This window comes from Mastomys coucha, unplaced genomic scaffold (genome assembly GCF_008632895.1).
Source record: "Mastomys coucha isolate ucsf_1 unplaced genomic scaffold, UCSF_Mcou_1 pScaffold14, whole genome shotgun sequence".
Lineage (NCBI taxonomy): Eukaryota > Metazoa > Chordata > Mammalia > Rodentia > Muridae > Mastomys > Mastomys coucha.
Genome location: NW_022196896.1, coordinates 52,697,493 through 52,710,999, shown reverse-complemented (window position 1 = coordinate 52,710,999; position 13,507 = coordinate 52,697,493). Strand labels below are relative to the sequence as shown.

Sequence of the window (13,507 nt, the reverse complement as noted above, 5' to 3'; positions counted from 1 at the left end):
CTGGTGGTTTGGGAATTAACAATTATACTGTCATTTTTTTTTTTTTTAAAGTTGGGCTGATTTGTATGAGTTTTCCTGAAATAAGTACACTTTCCATGGATAAGGAAAAGTAGGTTATGGAACATGTGCAGAATTGATGAGCAAGTATATTTTGAGGAATAGAGAAATTAAAGTGGGACATTTGCAGGGGAACGGATGAAGGGGAACGGACAAGGGGCTGAACTCACTTTTCCTTAAGTTATCTGTCTTCAGAGCAGTAGAGTTTTTCATCCGAGATAAATACGAAAAGAAGAAATACTATGATAAAAATGCCATAGCTATCACAAATGTAAGTAAAACCTTCTTTCACCAATTGATGTTTGTTAAGTAGATTTCAAGATATCCAGCTCATTTGTTTATTATAAAACATGTTAGTTGCAGCTAGTTAAATATTGGGTGTTTTTGGTCCCTGTGTTGAGAGCTTGTAAAGTAGTAAAGGTTCAGCTTACTTGACTGTGATGGGGTTGAATATGCTTGGCTCAGGGAGTGGAGCTCTTAGGAGGTGTGGCCTTGTTGGAAGAAGTGTGTCACTATTGTGGGTTAGGCTGTAAGACCCTCCTAGCTGCCTGGAAAATCATGTTCTACTGATTGCTTCTGCATCAAGATGTAGAACTCTTGGCTCCTCCAGAACTATGTCTGCCTGCATGCTGCCATGCTTCCCACCATGATAATAATGGACTGAACCTATGAAACTGTAAGCCAGCCCAATTAAATGCTGTCCTTTATAGAGTTACCTTGGTCATGGTGTCTGTTCTCAGCAGTGGAAACCCTAAGACATTGACCTTTTATTAAAGGAATTACTTAGGTAATTAAAGAGAAGACAAAACTACTAAATGGGGGGAAAAAAAAAGAAGGGAACAAAAATTACTTTGCAGATTCTAGAAATGAATGATAAAGAAAATTTGTAGTCTGTTTTCCCACTGGAATTATGTTAGGTCTGTTGAGACATGAGGAATATCCCAACAGTACATTAATGCTGGACACTTCCCTTGATTATTAGCAGCAATATGTTAGTAGTTCTTACCTTACTGTTGTAATCAAATATATTAACCAACTGCTTCTATTTAGATTTTATTTCTGATTAAAATTTCTCCTCTCAGTTAATTTTGTAAAGCTAATTACCTTTATTGTTGAAATTAACTTTTGGCGTTTGATACCTTGTTTAATAAGCAAGCCTTAAAGTATTTCATCTCTTGAAGGTTTTTTTTTTTTTTTTGATTTTTCAAGACAGGGTTTCTCTGTGTAGCATTGGCTGTCCTGGAACTCACTCTGTAGACCAGGCTGGCCTCGAACTCAGAAATCCGCCTGCGTCTACCTCCCAAGTGCTGGGATTAAAGGCGTGCACCACCACCACCCCACCACCCGGCGTCATCTCTTGAAGTTATTAGTCATGCAGTTCTGAAACATTCCTTCCCATCTCCGTTTGCATGTAAACTGTCCTTTTTAATTCCTGTTCAGTTACTTTTCTTTTGCTGCAGTGAAACGCTGCGACCAAGGAAACTTATAGTAGGGAGGGTTTATTTGGGGTTTATTGTTGTGAGTTCCAGTGACATTAGAGTCCCTCACATAGGAGGGAAGTATGGCAGCAGGCAGGCATGACAGCTGGAGTTGGAAGCTGTGAGCTTACACATCTCAGACTCAAAAGCAAGCAGAGAGAACAAACTGGAAATGCCCAAATCTTCAAGATCTCATGGCCACACCTCCCAAGCCTCCCCAAGCAGCCACCAATAGGGACCCAAGTATTAAAATGCCTGAAGGTTTGGAACTGAGATAACCCTACACCTTCAGGGGGTGTAATAGACAAAAGCTATCAAAGGATACATAAAAATCAATAGGGGCTGGTAAGATGGCTCAGTGGGTAAGAGCACCGACTGCTCTTCAGAAGGTCATGAGTTCAAATCCCAGCAACCACATGGTGGCTTACAACCACCCGTAATGAGTTCTGACGCCCTCTTCTGGTGTGTCTGAAGACAGCTACAGTGTACTTACATATAATAAATAAATAAATCTAAAAAAAAAAAAATCAGTAGTATTGAGAATGATACTTATAATGTGCTTACATTTAAGGCTTATTTAATCCTTAAGTGAAGTAATTATAAACTTGAAGAATATTTTTTAAAAGATTTATTTATTTATTTTATGTATAATGAGTACACTATTGCTTTTTTCAGACACACCAGAAGAGGGCATCAGATCCCATTACAGATGGTTGTGAGTCACCAAGTGGTGGTGGCGCACGCCTTTAATCCCAGCACTTGGGAGGCAGAGGCAGGCAGATTTCTGAGTTCGAGGCCAGCCTGGTCTACATAGTGAGTTCCAGGACAGCCAGGACTATACAGAGAAACCCTGTCTCGAAAAACCAAAAAAAAAAAAAAACCCCAAAAAACAAAAAACAAAAAACAACAACAACAAAAAAACCAAAATGAGTTCGTATGTCTAAGTTACAACCTGAAAGCAGTGGGATAGTGTGTGTATTACTGTACACTGTATTAGCTATACTCTGAGCAAGAGCTGTGTTTCCTGACTAATGAGTTTTATGTGGCTGTAACTCCCATGTTAAATAGCTCTAGTTTGCTTTAATGTCTTATTTTTTATAAATTATCTATTCTGTTTCAGATATTAATCTTAATGTTGTCAGGATATGTTACTGCTTTTAATTTGTTTTCTTATTTTAAGAGTGATCCATAAGGCAAAACAAAGTAAGGATTTGGTTCTTGATTTTCTTTTCTTTTTTTTTAAGATGTATTTATTATATGTAAGTACACTGTAGCTGTTTTCAGATACACCAGAAGAGGGCATCTGATCTCATTACAGATGGTTTTGAGCCACCATGTGGTTGCTGGGATTTGAACTCAGAACCTTTAGAAGAGCAGTCAGTACTCTTACCTGCTGAGCCATCTCACTAGCCCTGATCTTATGTTTTTAATCCCACATTTACATGAAATTTAATAAATATCTCTAGGAACCAACAGCTTTAAGTCAGACTGTAAAGTACAGTTTGACCCAATCTTCTCTCTCCTTTTAGATAGCCTTTCATTATGTACCCTCTCTGACCTGGAATTCACAAAGATCCACCAGCCTCTGCCTCTGAGTGCTGTGGATTAAAGTGTATGGCACCATTCCTGCCTAGTTTTGGCATTCCTTTAATGGCATATCTACATTTCCCTGTGATGTGCATTTTCTTTTGTATAGAGCTTGGTTTAATATTAATTAAGTGGCTAGTTTACACCGTTACACCAGATCCAACACTATACAAGGGGGAAACAAACTTCTGAAGTGATTCAAGAACTAGTCATAATTAACTACCAGATTGAAGGAGGACTTGGCACCTCAGAGCATTTTGACATTATGTGATGGCCCATCTATAATAGCTCCTCCAAATCCCCATAGGCACTACCAGTATGACAGGGAAATATGGAGACATCAGCTTTATGGCTCCAAAGACCTGCCATGTTTGTTGTAAACATATTCAGGTATATTTTTGCAGTAAAGAGAGCAGTAAGAGAATGCTTCTGTTAATCTATCTATGCATGTGAAGTTGGGTAGGAAGATCTGTAACTAGCTTTCAGGCGAATTGTGTCTTGGTGCTTTACTAACCCAACAGGGCAGCACTGGGACTTCTGTTCCCATGCCCATCTTCAGGATGAAGTAATAAATTACTTTGTAAGTTTCTGGCTACTCATCTGTTACATGTGAATAAACTACTTTGTAATAATTCTATTGTTACTCAGTTGTTACACTAACCCAGTCTTTTCTCCCACTCTTTGCCACTCTTAAACATCAGGTTAAAATTTTAATTAGCTGGTATTATTTCCCCTGCTTTATTTTCCATTCTTAAAGTTAATATCAACAACAAAAAATTATTTTTACTCTCCTCCTACATTGCATAAAACTTTTTTTCTTGCTTCAAACTACTAGAATTTCAGTGGTAACACTTGACTGCAAATCAGAGAAAATTATACTTCAGATAGTTTTGTTAGGATCTTGTGTAAATTTAATGTATTTACACAAGATCCTAACTAGCTTGATCTAAATAGCTTAGAACAATCCATTTTAAATAGATATGACCCTCTACTATGTTTTTTTAAATATTTCACATAGACATTGTTTTTAAGACATACTTATTCTTTATCCAGGCTACACAGAGAAACCCTGTCTCAAAAAACCAAAAACAAAAACAAAAACAAAAAACAAAACAAAACAAAAAAAAGCCCAGAATAGTTTTGGCTGGGTGGTGGTGGCACACGCCTTTAATCCCAGCACTTGGGTGGCAGAGACAGAGACAGGCGGATTTCTGAGTTCGATCGAGGCCAGCCTGGTCTACAGAGTGAGTTCCAGGATAGCCAGGGCTATACAGAGAAACCCTGTCTCAAAAAAAAAAAAAAAAAAAAAACAAAACCCCAAAAAACAAAAAAAAACCAAAGACATAATTATTCTTGATGCAGTATTTTACTTTGTTAACATTCTTTTAACTACTTTTATCAGAAGTGCATGAGTGTTTGTTTCTTTTCTGATGTCTGGATTTTGATCACCGCCTTCTCTTCTTTTTCCCTCCTCACTTTGCATCTGCACATCTAGATTTCCTCTTCTGACGCCCCTCTTCAGCCTTTGGTATCCTCTCCTTCTCTGCAAGCTGCTGTTGATAAAAACAAATTAGAGGTATAGTAATGTTTTCTTCGTGTGCATTTGTACTAGTCATTGCTAGGTGGGCTTCCCTCACAATGCTGGGATTTAGGAACACCAGTACAATGTTTTGGATGATCTCCAGAATGAAAACGGCCAAATACATTAATGTACTGAATCTTGTTCTGTGAGTTGGTATGATTCAAGGGTTTCAGGCTACATTTAACTTCAGAGTGTCTGACTTGGGAACTGTTACTATATGTAGCTGTTACGTAACTTCTCTATTGCTATATCCTTTACTACCTTAGGAATTTTAAAGATACATTGTTGTTGATCTGTAGGGTTTTTGGTCAAAACAAACAAACAAACAAACCCCTTTTCTGACTATGGTGTTGTTGCTATAAGCATTTGAAAGCTAATGTCAGATTTTTTTTTTTTTTAAGAAATATCAACTGTTAAATAGAAAAATATATATTTTATAGGATGGTGAATTTAAAATGGTCAGTGATGATTGTTAGAGTATGTTCTGAGTGAAGGTGGTAAGTTACAGCCACTCTGTATTCTTCAAGTCTTGTGTGCACACATTTGAGTTTTAATTTTCTTTGATTCTACCTTTTTCTGTGTCTACTTCTTGATAAATGGCATACTAGGCTTGTGGGACATGAAGCCAAATAAGATGTAATTGTAGCCTTGCAGATTTTACAGTCTAATGGAGGCAAATAAGTTAACTTATACAGCAGTTTTTAATGCAGAGTATGTATGCTGTGATTGAGAGAGCTTAGTTGCTGTTAATATAGAAGATAAACTTCTGATGCGTTTTGTATTCTGAATAGGCACTAGCTATCTCTAAGGATCAGGAGGTATTCCATGTAGAAAAAGCAGCTTGTGGAGAAAGTATGGTTGGAGTACCGTGTTTCAGGACTGCAGGTTGAAAAGTATGAAATAGGAATGCAAAATACGGGAGAGAAGTAGGGGGAACGGCCTTAAGAATCCAGTGAAGGCTGTGGTACTGTAACGATGAGTATTAAGGGGAAAGAAGTGAAGCATCAGATTTTTATATTCTAACGCTCTTGGGGAAGTAAATTTTGTGCTAATGAGTGAAGAAAAGCCTTAAAAACCAGGCTTACTTATTTTTATGTATGTAGCTGTACAGATGGTTGTGAGCCTTCATGTGGTTGTTGGAAATTGAATTTAGGACCTCTGCTCACTCTGGTCAGCCTGCTCGCTCAGGCCCAAAGATTTAATTATTTTATAAATAAGTACACTGTTGCTGTCTTCAGACACACCAGAAGAGGGCATCAGATCTCATAATGGGTGGTTGTGAGCCACCATGTGGTTGCAGGGATTTGAACTCAGGACCTTTGGAAGAGCAGTCAGTGAGTGCTCTTACCCACCGAGCCATCTCTCTAAAATCCATGCTTAATCCAGGAGTATACTGGCAGAGACATCTGCTAAAATGGGACAGAGAAAAGGAGAGTGTGGTTTTGAGAGGTATTTAATAACTTGAGGTGCAGTACTTCGGAAACCTTTGCTTCCATTCCCAACTTGAGCATCTCCATGTGATAGTGACCTTCAGTGAGAAAAGGATGCATGTCGGAGAAAAGGGTCTCACTTGAAGAGAGAAAGGAACAGGAGATGAATTAAAAGTTGGGCATGTTAAATATGTGGTTACAGATGCCTGCTAGATACTTGGACATACAGTTTACAGCTCTGAGATCTAGAGGTATGAGACTTGCTGAACCGCCAAAGCCATTTCCATGAGAATAGCAAGTTATTAGAGCATGCAGTGCTGGGCTCAAGGTGAACAGGCTCTGGTAATTTGAATGTTCAATTTAAGTTTTGGGGGACTCTGTTCTTTTCCCTGTCTCTCCTCCTTTTCTTCACCTTCTCTTCCCTTATTTTGAGACAAAGTTTCAGTGTAGTTCAGGATGACCTTGAACTTCTGCTGCTCCTCTTTCTGAGTCATGAATTTGTAGTGTGTGTCTCCGTGCTTGGCTCTTGTCCTGTCCTGTCCTGTCCTCTTCTTTCCTTTCTTTTTTTACCTGTTTCTTCTTTCCTCTTTCCTTTTTCATTTCCTTCTTTCTCCTTTTCTTTCCTCTCCTCCCATTCTTCCTATTTCTTCTCTCTCTTCCTCCTCCTCTTCCTCCTCCTCTTCCTCCTCCTCTTCCTCCTCCTCCTCCTCCTCTCTTCCTTTTTAGTTTTTAATCCAAAGATTATGTGCATAAGCATCATCTCTGGGTTAAACTCTATGATCCTATTTTGGAGCTCAAGTTGTTAATGTTGCCTCTAAACCCAGGATATTCTGTAACTGGAATCAGCTATGTTTCATTAACTGAGCATTTAGTATAAATGGAAGTCAAGTCATGCACTTTGTCCCTATTAAATGTAACTAAGTACATTTATTTTGGGTGCTTTCATATATACCCACTAACCATGGTGATTGAGATATATCAGCCTTTTCCATTTATGATGTTTTCCTTGAAAAATAACTTTGTTTCTGAAGGGGTTGCTATATCAGAATACCATATGTGATGTAGCTTATGAACAACAGTAATCTATTTCTCACAGTTCTGGAGGCTGTTCAAGACCAAGGCCATGTGTCTAGTATGGGCTCCTTTGCTTATTCATAGAATGACATCTTGCTGTGATCTCACTTGGTGAAAATGGGTAAGACTCACTCTGGGGCCTCTTTTACAAGGACACTAATCCCAGTCATAAGGGTTCTTCTACTCTTGTTACTTAATCACCTCCCAGAGGCACTGAACTCTTAGTACTGTCTCACATTGGTGGGGATTGAGTCTCAACATACATATTTTGAAGTGGCCACAAACATCCCAACCATAGAAATAACTAACAGCTGTGAGAGGTGAAGGAGCAACTTACTTAGCTTATTAACATGGGGCAGCTTTTCTCACTAAACATTACTAATTATATCTAGAAGGTATATAAAAGACTTTTTGCTTCTTTTATTTTTCTTATAATTATTTATTATCCCTACATTTATTATCATAAAGTTGTGAAGATGAAATGAGCTCATAACAGTGAACATTTTAGCACATAAAAGTTCAGTAACTATGATGTGTAATATAAGGAATAACAGCAGTTATACCGACGCCCCACTGTTCCTCAGTGAGCAGTGGCCCTGGAATGTTTGGCGTCTGTGGTCCATCAGCACAAAGGGATACTGAGTACTTGTTGTGTTTTAAGTATTACTTTCATAAGTTATGTTTTGTCAGTTGTAAGAAGACAGCATTGACAATAGCTGTTCCAGATAGTTTTTGTAACGATTAAATTAGACACTAAGGAAGTGTGCATTGATGGATTTTGGAAATGCAGGTTTGGTTTGGATTTTGGTTGAGTCAGATATAGATGATGCTTAAAGGCTTATATTTTACTTCTACTGTGAACTCCCAAGTAGTTGGGAGGATAAAAAAGTATTCAGAGAAATAACCTACTTCCTAGATGGTTCTAGGACCCTGGTTCTAGACCAGTTTGATATATGGTAGTTGAAATAGGTTGCTTTAGCACTTTAGGTATTCAGAAAGTATAACTTTATGTTACATTTATTTTGTTCTTGAAAAGCATGAGTGAACCAGATGGCTTGAGAGAATTATGATCTTATAAGGAGTCTTAGAAACTTTTTATCTAGATTGTTCTAATTTGCTTTTCTGTTGCTTAAATAAATATCCATTACCAATAGCAATTTAGGGGAGGAAGGAGTTGGTTTTGGTTTATATTTGTAGGTCACAGTTGATTACTAAGGGAAGTGGGAGGAGGAACCTAAGCAGGAACTCCAAGCTGAACATGGAGGAATGCTGCTTGTTTGTGCTCAGTTAACTTTTTCATGTGACCAGGTCTTGCCTGTGGGGGCGGGTACCCTCCCAGGGGGCTAAGCCCTCTCATGTCAGTCAAGACAAGCTTTCATACATACGGCCACAGATTAGTCTGACTAAGGCAGCTGTTCACTCGAAACTCACTCTTTTCAACTAACTCTGTTTCTAGTTGATAATTGACACTAAGACAAGGTTTTGGAAGCTTCGCCTGTATTCCCATTGTGCTACATGTTGGCATCTATACAAGTGCACTCACCAGCTTACTATGACTCACACTGCTTGCTACTGAAAGGAGAGGGAGCAGGAGACTTCTGTACACTTTTGCTGCTATTCTTTAGCTTATAGTTGAAGGCATTACTATTTATGTCATAAATAAACTTGTCATTTTTTTAAAATTGTGGATGAATGCCAAAGTTTCTTTCTTTTTTATATTTTGCCACAGGTACTGAGTGTATAATTTCCCATATTGGTGTCTGCTTTATAGTGTATACCATTCTGTTTCTATACCTTTAAGAAATAAGTGTACATTAAATGTTGACTTTAATGAATACTTATAAGCAATCACTATATAGCTATCATCTATCAGTATGTAAACTGAATGTTGTTTTCATCTCAGGATCTCTCATCTGACTCTCTTTTAATTGCTTTACTCCTTGTGTGTAGAGATAGTTAACATCCTGACCTGTCCACCATTGTCACTGTCAGGTTTGTGTTTTTATGTGTGCAAGCATGTGCTTTAGATTATTTTACTATTGTGTAGCTTTATACTGGTATTCATACTTCCAAAGAACGTGTTCTTGTTGCTTTTGAACTTCATATGTTATATGTCCTTTGGAGCTTGGTTAGTCTACATCATAGCCTAGGAATTGCACTGCTCTCTACTCATTTGGCCATGGAAAATAAATAAGCACTGACAGAGGCCACCATAGACTTGAAGGCAGCTACAGATTTGCTCTGTAGATAGCTTGACTGGTCTATGTACTTGTCTTTTAAAATCAATCTCTCTTTCTCTCCATATATACATATATATGGTACACATATGTATACATGTATACATGCATGTATATATGTATATATATCTGCACTGTCCTTAGTATTTGTAATGAGAAATTTTCTATATTTGTTTATAAATACATACAACTATGACAGCGGCCTGAAAATATTTTGTGGTTACTTTGGAACTTGAGATAAGTTTGTATTATGACTCCAGTGATTTCCTGATGCAGAATTACTTTTTCTGTATCATAATGAGAGTCTATCTTGTTGGACATGAGATGCATGCCTTTAATCCAAGCACTTAGGAGGCAGACACAAGCAGATTTCTTTTTTTTTTTTTAATTGGATATTTTTTTTATTTACATTTCAAATGTTATCCCCTTTCCTGCTTCCCCGCTTCCCAGAACCCCCCTAGCCCATCCTCCCCACCCCCTTCTCCTATGAGGGTGTTCCTCCACCCACCCACCCATTCCCACCTCCCCACCCTCGATTTCCTTACCCTGGGGCATCTATTGAGCCTTCATAGGACCAAGGACCTCCCCTCCCTTTGATGCCAGACAAGGCCATCCTCTGCTACATATGTAGCTGGAGCCATGTATACTCCTTGGTTGATGGCTTAGTCCCTGGGAACTCTGGGGGATCTGGTTGGCTGATATTGATGTTCTTCCTATGGGGCTGCAAACCCCTTCAAGTCCTTCAGTCCTTTCTCTAACTCCTCTGTTGGGGACCTAGTACTCAGTCCAGTGGTTGGCTGCGAGCATCTGCCTCTGTATTTGTCAGGCTCTGGCAGGGCCTCTCAGGAGACAGCCATATCAGACTCCTGTCAGCATGCACTTCTTGGCATTTGCAATAGTGTCTGGGTTTGGTAACTGTATATGGGATGAATCCCTAGGTGGCACAGTCTCTGGATGGCCTTTCCTTCAGTCTCTGGACAAGCAGATTTCTTGAGTTTCAGGACAGTCTGGTGTATAGATTGAGTTCCAGGATAGCCAGGGCTATATACTGACACACTGTCTCAAAAAAAAAAAAAAAAGTCCTATCAGTTGGTTTACTTCTTACACACATATATACATACATATATGTATTTATATGCTTCTCTATCTATATACATACATATGCACATATATAGTTATACAGCCTGATATAAACGTGAGAATTTGCTGACTGGAGTTCTCACCATTTAAAACAAATCCTGAAGTTTTAAATTGTCTTACTCCTTAAGTTTTGAGTAATCCTGTATTATCATTTAGCATATGAGCCTCCCTGAGAAAATGAAATTGCTTCAGACTTCAAGACAATAGAAGCACTTGATATATCTGTCTTTCTCAAATGATGATTTAAGCTAATAAAACAAAAATGAACTAAAACCTTCTAAAAGTTTTAAAATGTAAACTTATGAAAACTTTGGGCTATGTTTTAGAAAGAAAAGGAAAAAAAAAAGGACGAGAAAAAGAGAGAAAAGGAGCCAGACAAGCCTGCCAAACCACTAACAACTGAAAAGGTAACAGTTTTTTTAAAACAGTAATATAAGATTGCCATCTTACTGTATGCCTATACTAAAGACTTTCTGGGTATTTATGAAATTCCAAACATTTGCCTTTCAGCAAGTAATTACAGTTAATCCTCTATCTGAGCATAGCCTTCTGAACGCTCTTACATGATTTCTAGTCAGATAGAAATGTGGGTGTACATCGTCTGAGAGCTTCTCAAAACAAGTGTTCTCTTCTGAGAGACCTCATGAATGCCGTGCACAGTGAGACTGCAGTAGACGTTGACAAGATGAGGAGATCAGACCTAAAAGCTCAGGGAGGATTTATACTTCCTAACCCGTGGGCTAGATCTTGAAGCATGAGGAGGTTCATTGTGGAAGGGAAGAAGATGCAGGACTGAGAAGAAGGGCTGAAGATGGTTTTGGAAACTGGAAATAAAAGCATTTGAGTGTGACAAACCTGTGTTCGTATCTGAGGAGCGGGCGTGGGAGGGAAGGACAGCTGGAGTGGTAGAGTGTGCTCACATCATTGACATTTATTTTCTGGTTGAGGAGAGGCTCTGGAGTACACTTAGTTCCTGTTTTCTCTCCTTCCTCCTCCCTCTCTTCTAAAGCTCAGGCTAACCCAAGCTCTTCAATTTAAGTTACATTTGAATTGATGTGTAATATGTGCATGTTCCACCAGAGTGTGTGGAGGTCAGAGGACAACTTGCCGTAGTTGGTTCTCTCCTTCCACCGTGTGGGTTCTGCGGATTGGACTCAGATCAACCAGGCTGGGAAACAGACTCTTCAGCAGACATGAGCTCTGCCATCTCATTAGCTCCAGGCCAAACACTTGACTCCTTCCTCCTCAGCCTCTTAAGTGCTGGGCTGTTAGGTGTGTGGCACATCACTGGCTAATATCTGGGTTTCTAAAGGAGATAGGGCACCTAGTTTAGAGGCTTTTTATTTTTACAATATTATTTTGGCAGTAGTAAATAAGAAAGGTGTAATAGACAAGCTCAAGTTAAGGAAAGCATCATTTTTGTAAAGAAACTGGCAGTATAATTGATTATGGTGCATTGGTTTTGAATACTTTTCATCACACATGTGTGGAAACATGGAAAGAGAATGATTAGTAAGGCAGTGTCCTTGATTTTAGCTTTTGAAAATTTAAAAATCAGCTTTATTGAAGCATAAGTTACATGTATAGTATCTTGGTTCTGTCTCTTGTTAGTGATTGGAATGAGTGCTGCTCTCAAAGGGTTATAAACTAGTCTTGACCATTGAATATCTAAGAAGTGTCCAGGACTCCTGCTTCTCAAATACCTACCACCCAACCTGGACATTTGAAGGGTTAACTTTAAATGAGTACATAATTAGCTTGTGACAAAATTTTTTTTTTTTTTTACAGTGAAGATGGTCTACTGTGTTCTTACTATTTTACATAGTATGATCCAGAAAGCATTGAGTGGCTAAAATAAGTTACTGTCTTATAGAAAGCAATATGAGATGACAGTAATAGTTAAATAAATAACTATATAGTAAAGTACCCTGAAGCCTAGTATGAGGAACTACTGAAGTTGGAATCGCTTTTTAATATTTGGTTACTATTAAAGTAACTAAAATGATAATGAGTGTATATATACACTGTGGTAGAAAGTCACAAAACCTAAAGTGGTTTAGGTTCTGTTACAGGCTTTGTAGTAAATTGGAAACATTTTTTTCCCATGGAATTTCTGAAATGTTTTTGAAGTCTTTTAAAGTTTTATTGCAAGTGAAGCAGTCAAATAAGGAAGAAATCCAATTACTTTATATGCAAGGCTTTCATCTTCTATATACTGAGCGAAAGCCTTTTGCCCAGCAAGCATGCAAGCTGTGCAGTCCTTGTAAAGTTGATATTTTCCTAAATAGAAAGTGAGGAAATACCTTTTCAGTGAGTGCTTGGATAGAAAGTAGTTTTACTGAGTTAAAGCTTACTGTTAAGAATAGTGCAGTAAGGTATAAGGCTCAACAATTAAATTAGATGTGTTGTTGAGAAGAATGGAATCATCTAGAACTTTACTGACTGCCTATGGTAGTTTGCACTCAAGTGTCATTTTGAGCCCTTTAGATATATTATTTCATAAGTCCTCATGGTGCTTAAAGCTGATATGATTATTCTTTACACTCAGTGCATGGACCTAAGAGATACAGGCTGGGCAATTTATTCTTGGTCACACCGCTGTTAAGTTGTAGCTAAGCTGAGAATCCACTGAGCAGCCTGCCTTGCCAGCATGAACTCTGACCAGTAATACACTGTGTATTCTGTTACATCCACAAGGGGAATAAAAAGGAGAGGGACAGGTGAGGGCTAGAAGCAACTGTAAAGTTCTACTAAGTGCTGTTCATTGTGCTTAGTGTGCTGCATGTGTAATCCTGAGAAGCTTCAATATCGTTATTATGCAAATTTAATATGCATTAGTGCAAAAAAAGAAAGAAAATTCAGAAAAAAATTGGCTCAAGGTCACATATAATAATTGGTGGAGCCCATCTTTCTAATGGGTGG

General features: G+C 38.3%; 1 protein-coding gene across 8 annotated transcripts in view; it reads left to right on the top strand.

Moving 5' to 3' along the window:
• Smap1 (small ArfGAP 1) overlaps positions 1 to 13,507 on the top strand; it is a 77,591-nt gene that overhangs the window by 44,864 nt on the left and 19,220 nt on the right. For 5 of the 8 annotated variants that reach the window (XM_031367042.1, XM_031367041.1, XM_031367045.1 and 2 more), the window contains exons 4-6: positions 253 to 328; positions 4,618 to 4,698; positions 10,912 to 10,992. In XM_031367042.1, the coding sequence (XP_031222902.1) occupies positions 253 to 328; positions 4,618 to 4,698; positions 10,912 to 10,992 (238 nt within the window). The remainder of the gene's footprint in view (positions 1 to 252; positions 329 to 4,617; positions 4,699 to 10,911; positions 10,993 to 13,507) is intronic. The other 3 variants (XM_031367044.1, XM_031367048.1, XM_031367043.1) reach the window with 1 other exon arrangement.